This window comes from Ambystoma mexicanum, chromosome 3p (assembly GCF_040938575.1).
Source record: "Ambystoma mexicanum isolate Mex_15411 chromosome 3p, UKY_AmexF1_1, whole genome shotgun sequence".
In the NCBI taxonomy this organism is placed as follows: domain Eukaryota; kingdom Metazoa; phylum Chordata; class Amphibia; order Caudata; family Ambystomatidae; genus Ambystoma; species Ambystoma mexicanum.
The window spans coordinates 1197181963-1197195306 of NC_090925.1; the positions used below are offsets into that span (position 1 = coordinate 1197181963).

Below are 13344 nucleotides of genomic sequence, written 5' to 3' on the forward strand. Positions count from 1 at the left end.
GCAGCAACCCGCCGAAAGCACCAGCAGGGTTACCGCTGGACTCTTAATGAGGTCCATTGTCATTTTTAGTGAGTCAAGGTGATTTACAACCACTAAACTCTTTAAATTTCCACAAAAATGTCAATCTTACATTGTTTCAAATTCTTTCTGACTAGGCACATATGTGTACTTAATAGAATTATTTAATTTCTTCAGTTAATGACAGTTTACAGTTATTTTTGTGCCCCATCTATGGGTATCAATGGGGTCAGTGCACATGTTAAAATCCACGTTTGTATTACCGATGCAGAAAGATGCACTGCAAGTAGCAAAACATGTTTCCACAAATTAATTGTATGCTCATCATTTTGCAATTACCCTAGGGCAGTTGCTCTTCACACATTAAATAATAATATAGGATATTGCACAAATCCTTGCTAACACACCGGATATTCATTAACTGCCCACAGGCTAACCCACCCTCCCTGGTTGTGCTCATGCCTAGATTTATTTTGTTCCTACTAATTTTTCTGATGTATTTTGTTCAGTCCTGCGGAACACACTACGCTTCGTTTTCCAATCATGCAAGACGGATTTACAGTTAAGAACGAAAGATTTACAAATCTGAAATATTGGCAGTCCTTTTATCTCAGATGGCTCGCCATGCCTTTTTAAATCAGCTGTAGTAGTTCCTAAGGAAACCATCATTGCTGTGCCATCACATGGTCGGCTGAAAAGTCAAGTACTTTTAGTGCCCTCAAGAAGGAATTCCAGTTAAGGTTGATCTACGCAATTCTACTTGCACGTTTTAATAAAGACAAACGCAGTTCAGTATGCAGAAACTGAAATGAACACGTACCGTACATTGCACAACATCTGCAATTTTCCTGGTCTCTCAGTGATTGCTTATCGACGACAAAGTGGAGGAGAGGGAGGTTTGCTTGGAGGACAGGCTCGTGCGAAACCTGATGTGTTCAGGCCCGAGTCCTTTGATGGCATAGTTCTGCAAAGCTCGTCACATTGAAACATGCCGAACTCATCCTAGAGTAGTTTCTGTGATAACTCTAGAGTGATCTTATTCAAATATGTCTGCCTATATACATACTTCAGGATGGCTTCGGATGATCTTCCTGAACTATCCATGGATGACTCTAGGATGGAGTCATCAGATGACTCCAGAAGGATTCCAGGAAGTTCTTCCTTTTTGACTTTGGTATCCATAGAGGAAAGCCCAACACTGATTAGCTCTGAGTGCTGAAACACCAAGAGAGTGGTTTGTCTCAGGAACGTAATAGTTGTTTTGTGGATCATGAAGAACACACTCTCCATGACTATGAGGCAGCTAGCATGGTGGAAAGGGTGCTCGCAGCTGTAAGGCTGTTGTGTGCATGGGGAATCATGTATGCAGTGTACAATGCTAAGAAATTCAAATGGTCATCAGGTTAGTTGGTAGAGTGTCCTGAACTGTTGGTATTGATCGGGATGTCAGGGTTTTCACTGTACATACTTTTGTTTTTATCATGATTGCTGGGTGTTGTTAATTTGAGAGGGTCTTCAGAAGTCCTATGTTGATGTTTAAAGGACTTGAGTGGCACAGTAGGATTTCAAGCAATGGGTGAAGCAGGGTTTTTGTGACAGAGAAAACATTTAAACTGTTGTGTCTGATATGGGTGGGGTCAACGACTGAGATCTGGCATTGTTGTCTGCTTTTTGATCGTCCTAGGGCCAGTCCGATCGCTTCACCGTGCCTAATGTTGACATCTCTGGCTTCTTGTGGATGACAATTGGGCAAGACTGACCGGATTACTGATCCAACACCTTGCAGTGGGACAGTTGAGGTGAAATCTTCAAACCTAGTCTGTAATGCCCACAGATCCCCAAAGCCTTATCTGGAAAATATTTCCAGTGACCCGTTGGAAGACTGGAGACCATTTCATCTGATCTGCACCTTCCAGGGAAAAACGCACTGGAACAAGAATTCATACAATTGCTACCTGCTGAACACACTGCATACAATATTGGGAATATCGGACATTTCTTTTAAGATATGTTCTTCCACTAAAATTCTTTCTGATTGCATGTTCTATGGAAGGTGTAACGTTAGATTTGGGTCACAAGCCCCATTTAAGATAATGGGCCTCATTACGACCCAGGCGTTAAGGGTTAACGCCGTCGTTAACCCTTAACGCCTATTCTTATTTTAACGGCTGCTTTTAGCAGCCGTTAAAATCCATGGCGCTAACCTGCCGGTGGCGTAATTAGCGCCTTCCCCACTCCCATTATGCCCTATGGGGCAAAAATAGGAATGGGGAAGGGAAAATGGGAAATGGGGATTTACCGCCCCACTCACCTTGGAATGGGGCGGTAAATCCGCCATCCACCATGGTGGTAAAGTTGGTGCAATTAGCGCCTGGGTTGTAATGACCCCCAATGCCTGATTTATTGCAGGGAAGCACTTGCTGAAATGGGCACAGAAGTAATTTGAGATGTAAAATCTAAACAGGGTCATGGTTCAAGGTATTGGTCTTGCACTCCGATCTTAGAGGCTGAAAGCCGAAGGTGCTTTGTAATCAAGAATTGAGTATAGGTTATCTTGGACCTACCAACAGCAGTGCTGCAAGCCCTAACACTGAAGGTAGAATTAGGTCCTTTGTCCCTTCATTGCCAGTTTTTTTTTCAACTTTGTTTTCAAAATGATTTGTTTTTGAAAAAACAAATCGAAAATTGTTATTTATTTTTGGGGGTTCCCCCAACAACGCTTCCCCTTTTTATTTTAGAGTATTCCCTACCTCCCCCACTTCTTATATACCCTTACCCACCCCCCTACATATATGTATCGATTAGTTTTTCTGGAAAAAAATCAGTTGGGAAAAACCCATCGAAAAAAGGACGTGCGATGATTGAACATCATGCAGAGAATTATGCATACCTCTGTCTAGACAGTCTTGCAATACTGTGTTCAGCTGCTAGAGTCACACTCCCTACACACATCGGTAACCCCTCAGACTGACTGTTCATTTATTTAAATGTGCTATCATGAGACATTTCAGGGCTGAGAGCCAAATTGCTCGATGGGGACCGGCTCTCTTATATTTCACACTTTGACATCATTGGTTTACAAGAAACTTGGCCAACTGAGGATATTCCATTAAAAGGATATATAGGCTTTAGAAATCTGACAAATAAAAGTGTTAAAGGTCATCTGAGCTGTGGTTTAATAAACTGGGCTTGCGCTTCCTTACCTTTTAAATTAGCCACCCTGCCAATTGATTCAGACCAGGTTTTTGCAATTAATCTGGGTGGTCCAGCTGTTTCTCGGAGCTTTTGATTTATCAATATTTACCTCCCTCCAGAAATTAGCGGCCCTTTCGCAAATGATCTGAGGAATAGCGAAGAACATTATAATAATTGGTGATTTTAATGCCAAACTGAGCCTAACACCATGACAGTGTAAAGAAAGCGAGCTCTTGCGGGATCCCGAGAACTCAATCACTTAACCAAAAATCAGAGGCCAGGGGTTGTATACTACATAGCTTTATGCAAGCTCATGTTTTGATGGAACTGAATGGAAGATGTCAGACGGTAGGCCCCCAAGGCACACGTTCACTAGAGGAACGTCCTCTTCGATTTCAGATTATTGTGTAATAGATTGCTACATGTTCCCAAAGTAATAATTAATTTTGTGGATGGTGATCATTTTCCCCTCACACTGAAACTGCAATATCATTCTCAAAATAAGTCCAAACAGGAATCGATATCTCTCAGACAAAATAATATGTACTTATTTATTTATTTATTTTTTATTTGTTAAACGCACTAAACCCAGAGGCATCAAGGCGCTGGTTACATGTTACGTAGACAAGACGTTAAATGCATATCGGGTACTTATGACAAACAACGGAATGGATAGGTCTGGTGGATTGAGATTTGGAGCATTTATGCAAGAGATACTTTGATGCTGTGTTGGAGAGGCATTTGTGCGTGATTGCTAAATATTTAAAGATGATGCACTCCCGGATCGAGAGCCAATGAGCACTTTTTCTTACTGCAAATGAATGCTTCCGATTATGGATGTTGAGTACTGCTCTGAGGGCATTATTATGAACGATTTGTAGTTTATTGACATTGTGTGAAGAGGACCCTACAAATAGGGCGTTGCAATAGTTCAGCTAGAGCCTATGAGGACTCTAGCCATGGTGTCGCAGCTTTCCGAGGTCAAGAATGGTCTGCAGGCGTTTATTAATTTAGAGGTGTGGGCTGCAGAAGATGTGACTGTATTGACCTGTCTTGAGAGGAAGAGAGTAGCATCCAGATAGACACCCAAGGTATTGATGCTGCGAGAAACCAGGATGGAGATACCCTCAATGGTGAAGGATTTGTAGGCAAGTCTTTTCGTCATTAAGACCGAGATAGTGGGAGGTCATCCAAGCGTAGATTGAGAGAAGAGTCAGTGGTATAGTTTCCTGTGAGGGGGAGCAAGATCTGCATGTTGTTTGCATAATTTGTGTATGTAATTCCTTTGTCATCAAGCAAGTCAAACAGTGGCTTTGTGAATATATTGTAAAGCATTGGGGAAACACACAAATCCTATGGGATACTACACATAACAGGGGCTGCAGTACTGGTTGAGAACACCCTCATGGTTCTCTCAGAAAGGACGGCTGATATATAAGATATAGGGCCTCATTACACGGTAGGCGGTAACCATGCTGCTATAAGCGCCATGGTTGCCGCCAGTATTTTACTGTGTCCGCCTTGGTGGATGGCGGAATTACCGCCCTACTCCAAGGTGAGCGGGGATGGTAATTCCCCATTCACCAAGGCCCTTCCCCATTCCCATTTTTGCCCCCATAGGGTATAATGGGAATGGGGAAGGCACTAATTACGGTACCGCAAATGGCGGTACCGTAATTAGCACCAAGGTCCCTTTGCGGGTTCGTTTTTTAACGGCTGCTAAAAGCAGGCATTAAAGTACCAACCCGCAAAGGGACCTCGTAATAAGGTGGTAAGGGTTAATGGTCACTGGTACCCTTACCGGTGACCGTTAACCCTTACCGCCTACCGTGTAATGAGGCCCATGGTGTCTGGTGAGAAGTGTGCTGCTGGGACCAAGTGTCGACACAGGATTTGGTGATCCACATGGTCAAAGGCTGCCCTTACATAGAATGGGTAGAGCAGGAGGATAGCTCACGGGCAACGCACATGTCTTGAAAGCAAGACACAGCAGAGCAGCACAGGTTTGAATACCGGCCCAGTACTTAGAGACTGGTCTCTGGCATTATACAGGCTTATCTATTAATTAGAGTGCAATTTGAGAAACATAAAATCTTCAGAAATCATGAGAATCACAGAAAATGTAATGTTCATATATGTCATTTGCACTTTGGTGGAGAGGTGCTTTGATCGCTTGTTTGAAAATATTCACATTAAACAGAGCATTTGCATCCGTAATAATACCAACATGCAGGGCTATTATTTTGCATTAAAAAAAACATATTTAAAAATTATTAAAAATGAAAAAATTGGATTATGTAACTAAACACTAGAGGGGGAAATCCAAACTAAAGACTCTAAATGATTATGGAGATTGGTGGCTAGGGGATTCAATAGCCCAGGAGGAAGGACTGATCCTGAAATTTCTGCTGATCAGTGGATACCTCATTGTCAAGGGATTTCTTTTATAAAGTTCAGGCGGCTAGATGTAAAGAGACCAATTTAAGTACAAGGGCTATTGTGCCTCATTACGAGGTTGCTGGTATCCTGGCAGTATTACCGCCAGGATATTGGCATCCTGAAACACTTTTACTGGCACTCGGCCCAGGCAGAATTACCACTCATTTACGGGTGCCGGTAAGCGATGTTAATCCCATTCAATTGAGTCCCATTGTTGTCCTTTCTTTTGAAGTTTATTTGTTGCACCATTTTGAAGCTTTGGTTTGTAAACTGGAAAAGAACTTTGAGACTAAAGAAGATCCCCTTTTCACACTAGTTTGAGTTCTTAGTGTGAGGGCTGGATATATGATTTTTGACACGACGGTGGACTTATTTCTTTGGACTATCCTGACAGACTCCTTAGAATATTCTTTCGATCCAGGGAAACCCCTCTTGGTATTAAGAACAGGAAGGTATTTCCCCAAACCTCATTTATTTAATAAAAGTATTTCATAGCAATCATTCCACTTGTGTGCCAGTCTCCTCCTTCCACACCCTTACAGTCTCAACTCCATGCATCCTAGTTTTAGATGTAATGACACAGGTGCTCCATTGGGTCTGACCAGTCTAAGTTCAAGAAGAGAGTGGTCAGGTCATGGGACTTTGGTGAATGTGACATGAGACAGATATAAATATGGTGATGAGAGATTAGCACCCAGTGTATGACCAGCACTTCGGATGGTGTCTAATGGCGAGATGTTCATGTCTAGTGAGTCATAAATGTTAAGGAAGGAGAATATCTCATTGGTAAGACAGCCTAACCAGATATTAAGGTCAAGAATCATATCGGATGTAGTTTGTATGTTTGAAATGAAGCCCACCCACTTCTCTAGAAAGAGTGCTATGTCTATGAAAACACAGTAGATGGCAACAATGGCTCCCCGGTGTCCAAAGGGCATTTGCAAACAAAGCTTTCATACAAGGGGGCAGTAAAGGTGGGGATCAAGGTGATCTCAACAGAGGTTGGGTAACAAAGAATAAAACCTCCTCCAGGTTTGCTTATCGTGTTACACATATGAAGCTTAGTTCCCTCAGGGAACAGCATATCAAACAGTGCTGCAAGGTTATCTGTGAACCAGGTCTCCGTTACGGCAATCACATCTAGTTCAGAGTCAACTAATAACTCATGTTCACTTTGTGTGTACTTGGGAATCATAAAATGTGAGTTGTAATGTTCCTTTAATGTCTGGGAGTGCATGGTTCATCAGGATTCGCAGAAGGTGGTAAAATAATGGGTTTAATTTAGAGTGTGGGAGGAGCGGGACTACCATGAGGAAGATAGGGTGGAGGGAGATAGGGTGGCAGGGGGAGGCAAGAGAAAGGGATTGCGAACTACAGATGGAAAGAAATGAGGGCTAGGCTGGATGGCGTTGAGTGAAGGGAGACGAGCAAAAAGAAATGGGAACAAGGAGTGAAAGATGAGATTTTATTGACCGCCTTGTGCCTTAATGGTGCCATCATTGTACACATTGATAACGAGTTTAAAATGTTATGGAGCGGCCCATACAATGCGTCTTCTTTCTCCCCCATTCACATTGTTATAAGTAATAGCGGACAGAGGGTGTTACACATGTTGATTTCGATTTTGGTTATTTCTTACGCGCACCAAGCAGAATAAACTGCATTCGGGCACAGCTGTTAACTGTGATTTGACTTTTAACTGTGAAGCACTGTTCACGCGCCTAACCTCTTAGGTTCGCTTAAATAGGAACGTTTTAAGTTCCTTTCTAAAACCTTCTAATGATGGGCATGATCGCAAGGCAGTTGGTAGCTGGTTCCATAACTTTAGGCCAAACACGGAGAATCTCCTGTCTCCCTTCGAAATCAGTTTGGCCCAAGGAGTATCCACCAGAGGTTTGTCTCCAGACCGGAGATCTCTGGTTGGCTGATAGTGGTGGATTCTGGTGCTCAGGTATTTAGGTGCGAGTTCGTAGAAGCATTTATACATAAGACATGCCACCTTGAACTTTACTCGATCCTCCGCCATAAGCCAATGGAGCGCTCTTTGTGATGCTGAGACATGGTCCCTTTTCCCAAGATGGGCGATTAGCCTAACTGCCGCATTCTGGGCCCTCAGGAGCCTCATCATCTGTTTCACTGGGATCCCTGTCATCAGACTGTTACAGTAGTCAAGATGGGAGTTTGCCAATGCCCCTACCACCACAGAGTGATCTTGGGATGCTACAAAGGGGAGTATGTTCCTGAGCGTACGCAGGGAATGGTATGCAGCTTTTACTTTGGCCCCTAACTGGGCCTCACTGGCCAGATTTTCCTGCCATATGGACCCAAGGTTTCTCACTTTCTTTGAGAACGGAATTTCTTCACCCAAAATCTGCGGTATTATATTTTGTTCTTCACTTCTCCTTTTTTTCTTTGATCCGAATAGTATTATCTCTGTTTTGGCTGCATTCAGCTGCAGCTGGTCACATGCCATCCATTTTTTTATGTCTTGCATGCACAGGTCAATCCTGTCAAATGCCTCAGACACATTTTCTATCTCCACATAGATCAGCGTGTTTTCGGCATATGAATGGAATCTTAATCCGTGTTTCCTCAATATATCAAATAGAGGGCGGATATAAAGATTAAAGATCAGTGGTGAGAGTGCTGACCCTTGGGGTACTCCGCAACTCAACCATATTAGCTCTGAGAGGAAGGCTCTTAGGACCATCTGTTGGGTTCTATCCTGCAGGAAAGAGTCAAACCAGTCCACCACTACTTTTGCGGCTCTCCCTATTTTTCCAATACGTTGGAGGATGATCTTATGTTTGATCGTATCAAATGCTGTTGGCCAGGCCTCCCATGTTGCTGAGTGATAAAAAAGTCAAGGATATCTGTAACCATCTCCTAGGATAAGGTGCTCATGTAGGAGTCCGCAATGGGGCATGTTTCTCTGGGATTCCTTAGCAGTGTTGTCCAATGCTTAGGGAAGGAAATCGTACAGAAGTTGGGGAGGATATCAGAGGGAGAGGTAGCTGTAGGGGGACAAAGGGTAGGAACTGAATGACAGAACCAGGCAGAGCTAGATGAAGTGGGATATGGAGGAATGGTTAACAAAGGCACAGAGAATATAATCAAAATGGATGATTAGCAAAGACCTGGATAAATAAAAACGAAGGAGATGGGAGAGGGATTAAAGAGGTGAGAGTGGCATGAATTCTAGTTAAGGATGGGCGAGCCTTAACCTGTTCGACTTGAATCCCAGGCTCGAAATAGGTTCAAAACGATTTAGAGTGATATTCAAGGAGATTTCTAGTCCTCTTAACCGTGTAATGCATGTTTTCATTATGCTGAATAATGTATGTGTATTGCAATTGTTTAAAGTAACTAATAAACACAATTCAATGCATTATTGTGTAGTCCAGTTCTGACTAAAAAGAAAAAAGAAATCCTTTCACCTCATAATCAGGATGATGTGTTTTTTGCACGTGTTGGCTCACGCTGTGAAACAAGTGGCTATTGAGTCGTGAAATGCTTTCAAATTACGATGCTGGCATTTTGATCCCACTTAAGCACAAATATTATAAACATATTGAATTATTTATTTAGGAGTTTTTTTTACAGCGATCACTTCAGGTTGCTTAGAGCACATAGGCACCTCATGCCTGTTTTCTGTGGTGTTAGGAATGGTATACTTTTCTTTTGAATCAACGGTGTTATTAAATAAAGATGTGGGTCATCTTCTCTGAGTAAATTGGTGCATAAGAAATGTTGGCTTGCAGTGCCAATGACCCGTTTACTTTACGTTTCAGGTCTCCCGTGCCAGAATGAAATGAACAGAGTGCAAAAGCTAAGTCACCGAGGAAGCCTTTTGGGTGAGTTTATGTCCATAATTCACATGTAAGCACAAGGGCATGCTGGCAAGGGGGGCAAAGGAGCAATTAAACGCCTAGCTGACTGGGTTGTTGCTATATGGTCCAGAATTCCAAAATGCAAAAATAATCATTGAAAAAATGAAGTTGGCGGTCTGGGGAAAAAGTGGAGGTAATTCCATTATGTCCACTTTTCCCGCACCAAAAAACTCCAGGTTTGCCGGTTGGGGTTGACTGACTTACCTTCAGCCAAGAGCTGGATGTGAATCAGGCCCCCAGTGTCAGTAATACCGGAAAATCCCCCCATGGAGTCCTACTGGAGTCCATGGAATGGGGAATTACTGTTATTGCCGGCACCTGTAATATGCTGGAAATTCCAGTATATCAGGCACTGGTAACGGTAAGTCTGTTTGCCAGTTTCCCACCAGAATTACCGACGGGCTAACGCCAAACATATAATAAGGATGGAAGTCTTACAGAATCTAGCCTGCCCCAATGAAACTGAGTTTTGCAAAGCCTGCTCAGATTCTGTGAAATGGGACGAGGCATTCGTCTTGATGTCAGCAATGTTGTAGATGTGCCTGGGAGCCCCTCACACATGGGCCTTCACAGTGAGTGGGCGCAAGAGGAGTCTAGGCTGCCGAGGCATGTTCATACACACCAGTGGCAATGTATGAATTTAAATAACAGATTCTGTGATCCTGCATGGTAATTTTGGCACCACTGCTCCCCATAAACCATTGGTCTATTACAATCCAAAGCAGCTTATCGTGGCACCTTCTTATTAGAATGTGTCCTTAGTTTTATTCTGTACAAATGCGTCCTCTATGCTCTGGTGAATTTCTTGATCACCAGTGTGTTCATCGAAAAAGAGGTTCTATTGCACCTTGAGCAGCATCCGTGGATGATACTTGTATAGTGGCTATAGAAATTGCTGTTTGAACAATTTGTCCTACTTGGACACAGTTGAAAAACACTCATAGAAAGATGCAATGTTCAGGTATTAATTAGTAGAAGACTATAAACTAAGGGGGGTCATTTAGAGTTGAAAGGATTTTTAGTACTCCTAATGAAAAGTTACATGCAAAATTGGTGGTATTTCTGAAAATCCGTCCTACTCCAAGTTTACCACCAACAGAGGTGGTATTTCTGGACTAACTAAAGTGCTATTTCAGAAATATCACCTCCAATAGTGGTAATGTACATAACATTTAATTCCAGCCATTTTCAGCATCAGTGTGAACAGAGAAATGCATTTTGTATAGTAGTGGATCATTTCACTACTGTTGATTTTCTATGTGCACAAAATGGTCAGTACTGGCCCTTTTGTGCATATTGTGCATAAGGAGGTGAGAGGAGAATAACAGAGGCGCTCACCTGTTTAGCCTCTTAACATGGCATTCTGTAAAAACCTTTTCTTCTCTGTTTAAATCTTTCTCTTTCTTTTTACTGTACAGAACCGAATCACAGGTACTTCCCTTCAATAATTTGGGGTCAGTTTGCCTAAAAAAAAAGTCTGCCTAAAATAATACTGCTGGTACTGCCATGAAATACCACTGATGGCATTTGATCAAACCCCTGAATATGATGGACGGTAAAATCAATGGTTCTGCTCTACCATTGAATTCTTTAGCTTCGCCGACCTCTTTACATTGTTCAAAAACCAAAGACGGGATAGCAGGAGATGTAGCCTCCTGTCAAATTGCAAACTGTAACACACTGAAAACTGAGCTCAAAGCCCAGCTTTCCCATTTCACCAAGTATATTATCCTGGTGAAATACTGCCACTATGTCTGCTAAGTGGGAGAATTTCCAGGGGTCTGGGTCTCTAAGAAACCACAAACATAACTGGAAAATGTGCTGCATCAAAGGAAAGTAATGCCAATAATATCCACCATGTATACTTTAGAATGTGTGGAAGGGGGAGAGGTTGATATTGAGTTTATTTGTTCTGTAAGTTGGGGCCGCTGCACTGTCGGCTTGGGCCATAAAAGAGAACTTGCCCCCCCAGGCCAAATGTTGCCAGTCCTCCCCTGGCAACATGCAAAACAACACATGTAAGGCAATGTTAGGTATTCTGTCAGATATCAAGGCTTGCAGAGGGACCAAAACTAAATATAAAGTCATTGGGCTTCATTATGTGGTTGGCGGTATTCACAGAGCTAGCACCACCAAATTAATTTGCAGTTACCATCGGCCATGTTTGTGGTTAATCTGCAACTTTACATGTTTTTGTTTTTTTGCAAAATATGGGGTCCCTTAGCACGCTGGTAGGGATTTGAGAAATTGCAGGCACTGGTAAATTCACCAGCTGTCATTCCTCCAACTTTATGGAGGAAATACCTCTTCTATGTTCTGGAGGCATTTACTTCTAATGTGCTCCAAACTTGTAAATTGGCAGAACGGAAAAAACAAGGGGTAACTACACCAATACTAGTTTTTCCAGTTACCACTAATGTTGTAAGGTTACTAATAGTACTTTTAGTTTAAAACGCCAAGCAATTCACAAATGACCTTCCCACATAAAAAAGAAATAATCAATATTAGCATTTATCTCATTTAACCAATTGTGAATGTATAGTAACAGTATTATTAGTCCTTGAGTATTGGATTATGGTACAGTATATGTTTTTTTTTCTCCAATTTCTGTAACACTTGTATGAAAGAAATCTACAAGTGAATTTCAATTGTATTAAGCACATCGCCTTTCAACCTGTGCAAGTAAGTTATCAAATCACAATAAACACCTTTGCAATTAGTAACTTTATGAAGGAAGAAGATGGAGGAGAGAGGAAGAGGCAAAGGCCAGGAGGGAGGGGATATATGGGTTGTTTCTGGTCACTGGAATACCGGCTCACAATATTTGTATTGTTTAGTGGCTGTTCCTTTGTAGTGGGAATGTTCCTACAATGTTATGCTGCTTATCGGGTGAGCTCTTTGGCCCAGTAGATTATGTTTTATAAAGGGAAAGGTTGGAAGAGTAATATTAAATAAGACAGAGAGGGTGGTATGACAAAGTCACTGTGGTTACACCAAAAAAGGTAGGCTAGGGGGAGACATCTTTTCACATTGAGAGGATTAGTGGGGGGATCCGTGTAACAAATTGCATTCTGCTCCACAGGAGTACATGGATGAGTAGGGATAAAATGGCCTGCTCAGCTCTCACACTTCTACAACCCAAAACCCAACACAATCATAAAGGTAAAACAGGGAAAGTTCAGAGATATACCTTCTCCACCCTTTGTGGTAACATGGGCAGGGGGAAGGCTCTGCTCTTAAACGGGGTGTGAAGGTGAAGCAGTAGTGACCCAAACACAATATCACACGAAATAAAGGGAATGTCCATTCAAGGATCTATAGAAATATATATATACTTTAATCAAAGCACAAAATCTGCAAAAGAACGAATGGAAAACATTGTAAAAAAACCTACCACAAAGGAAGAAAAGAGAAGATGCAACAGACTGAGGAAAGTAGCACTAGTTCCGATGGTGGTAGGTAATTTACTAGCCGCAAAAAGGATAAATTGTTGTGGAAAACAGTTGGGATTGTGACCTAACCAGTCTCTAGGGCACAAGTGGACTGAGGGGGCAGTTAGGGTCAACAATACCTGGATTCAGTTCTTGGTGGGTTGGCGAGTCGTACATTGATGCAAGCGAATCAAGCTCAGTTCGGTCAAGTTGGATTGTGTAGACCCTAGCAGCAAACGGGCGTTGAGTCGGGGAAATGAGTGCTGCCATGCAATAGCCGGTCCGATGGCACAGCGAGTAGAGCGTTCGCTTTGACATCTGTGCAGAGCCTGCTGATGCAGGTTCGAATCCCGGCTGGGCCAAACTCAGCC

General features: G+C 42.4%; 1 protein-coding gene across 3 annotated transcripts in view; it reads left to right on the forward strand.

Annotated features, from left to right (window-relative positions):
* SPOCK1 (SPARC (osteonectin), cwcv and kazal like domains proteoglycan 1) overlaps positions 1-13344 on the forward strand; it is a 3006883-nt gene that overhangs the window by 2901463 nt on the left and 92076 nt on the right. For all 3 annotated transcript variants that reach the window (XM_069652611.1, XM_069652609.1, XM_069652610.1), the window contains one exon: positions 9444-9506. In XM_069652611.1, coding sequence (XP_069508712.1) covers positions 9444-9506 — 63 coding nt within the window. The remainder of the gene's footprint in view (positions 1-9443; positions 9507-13344) is intronic.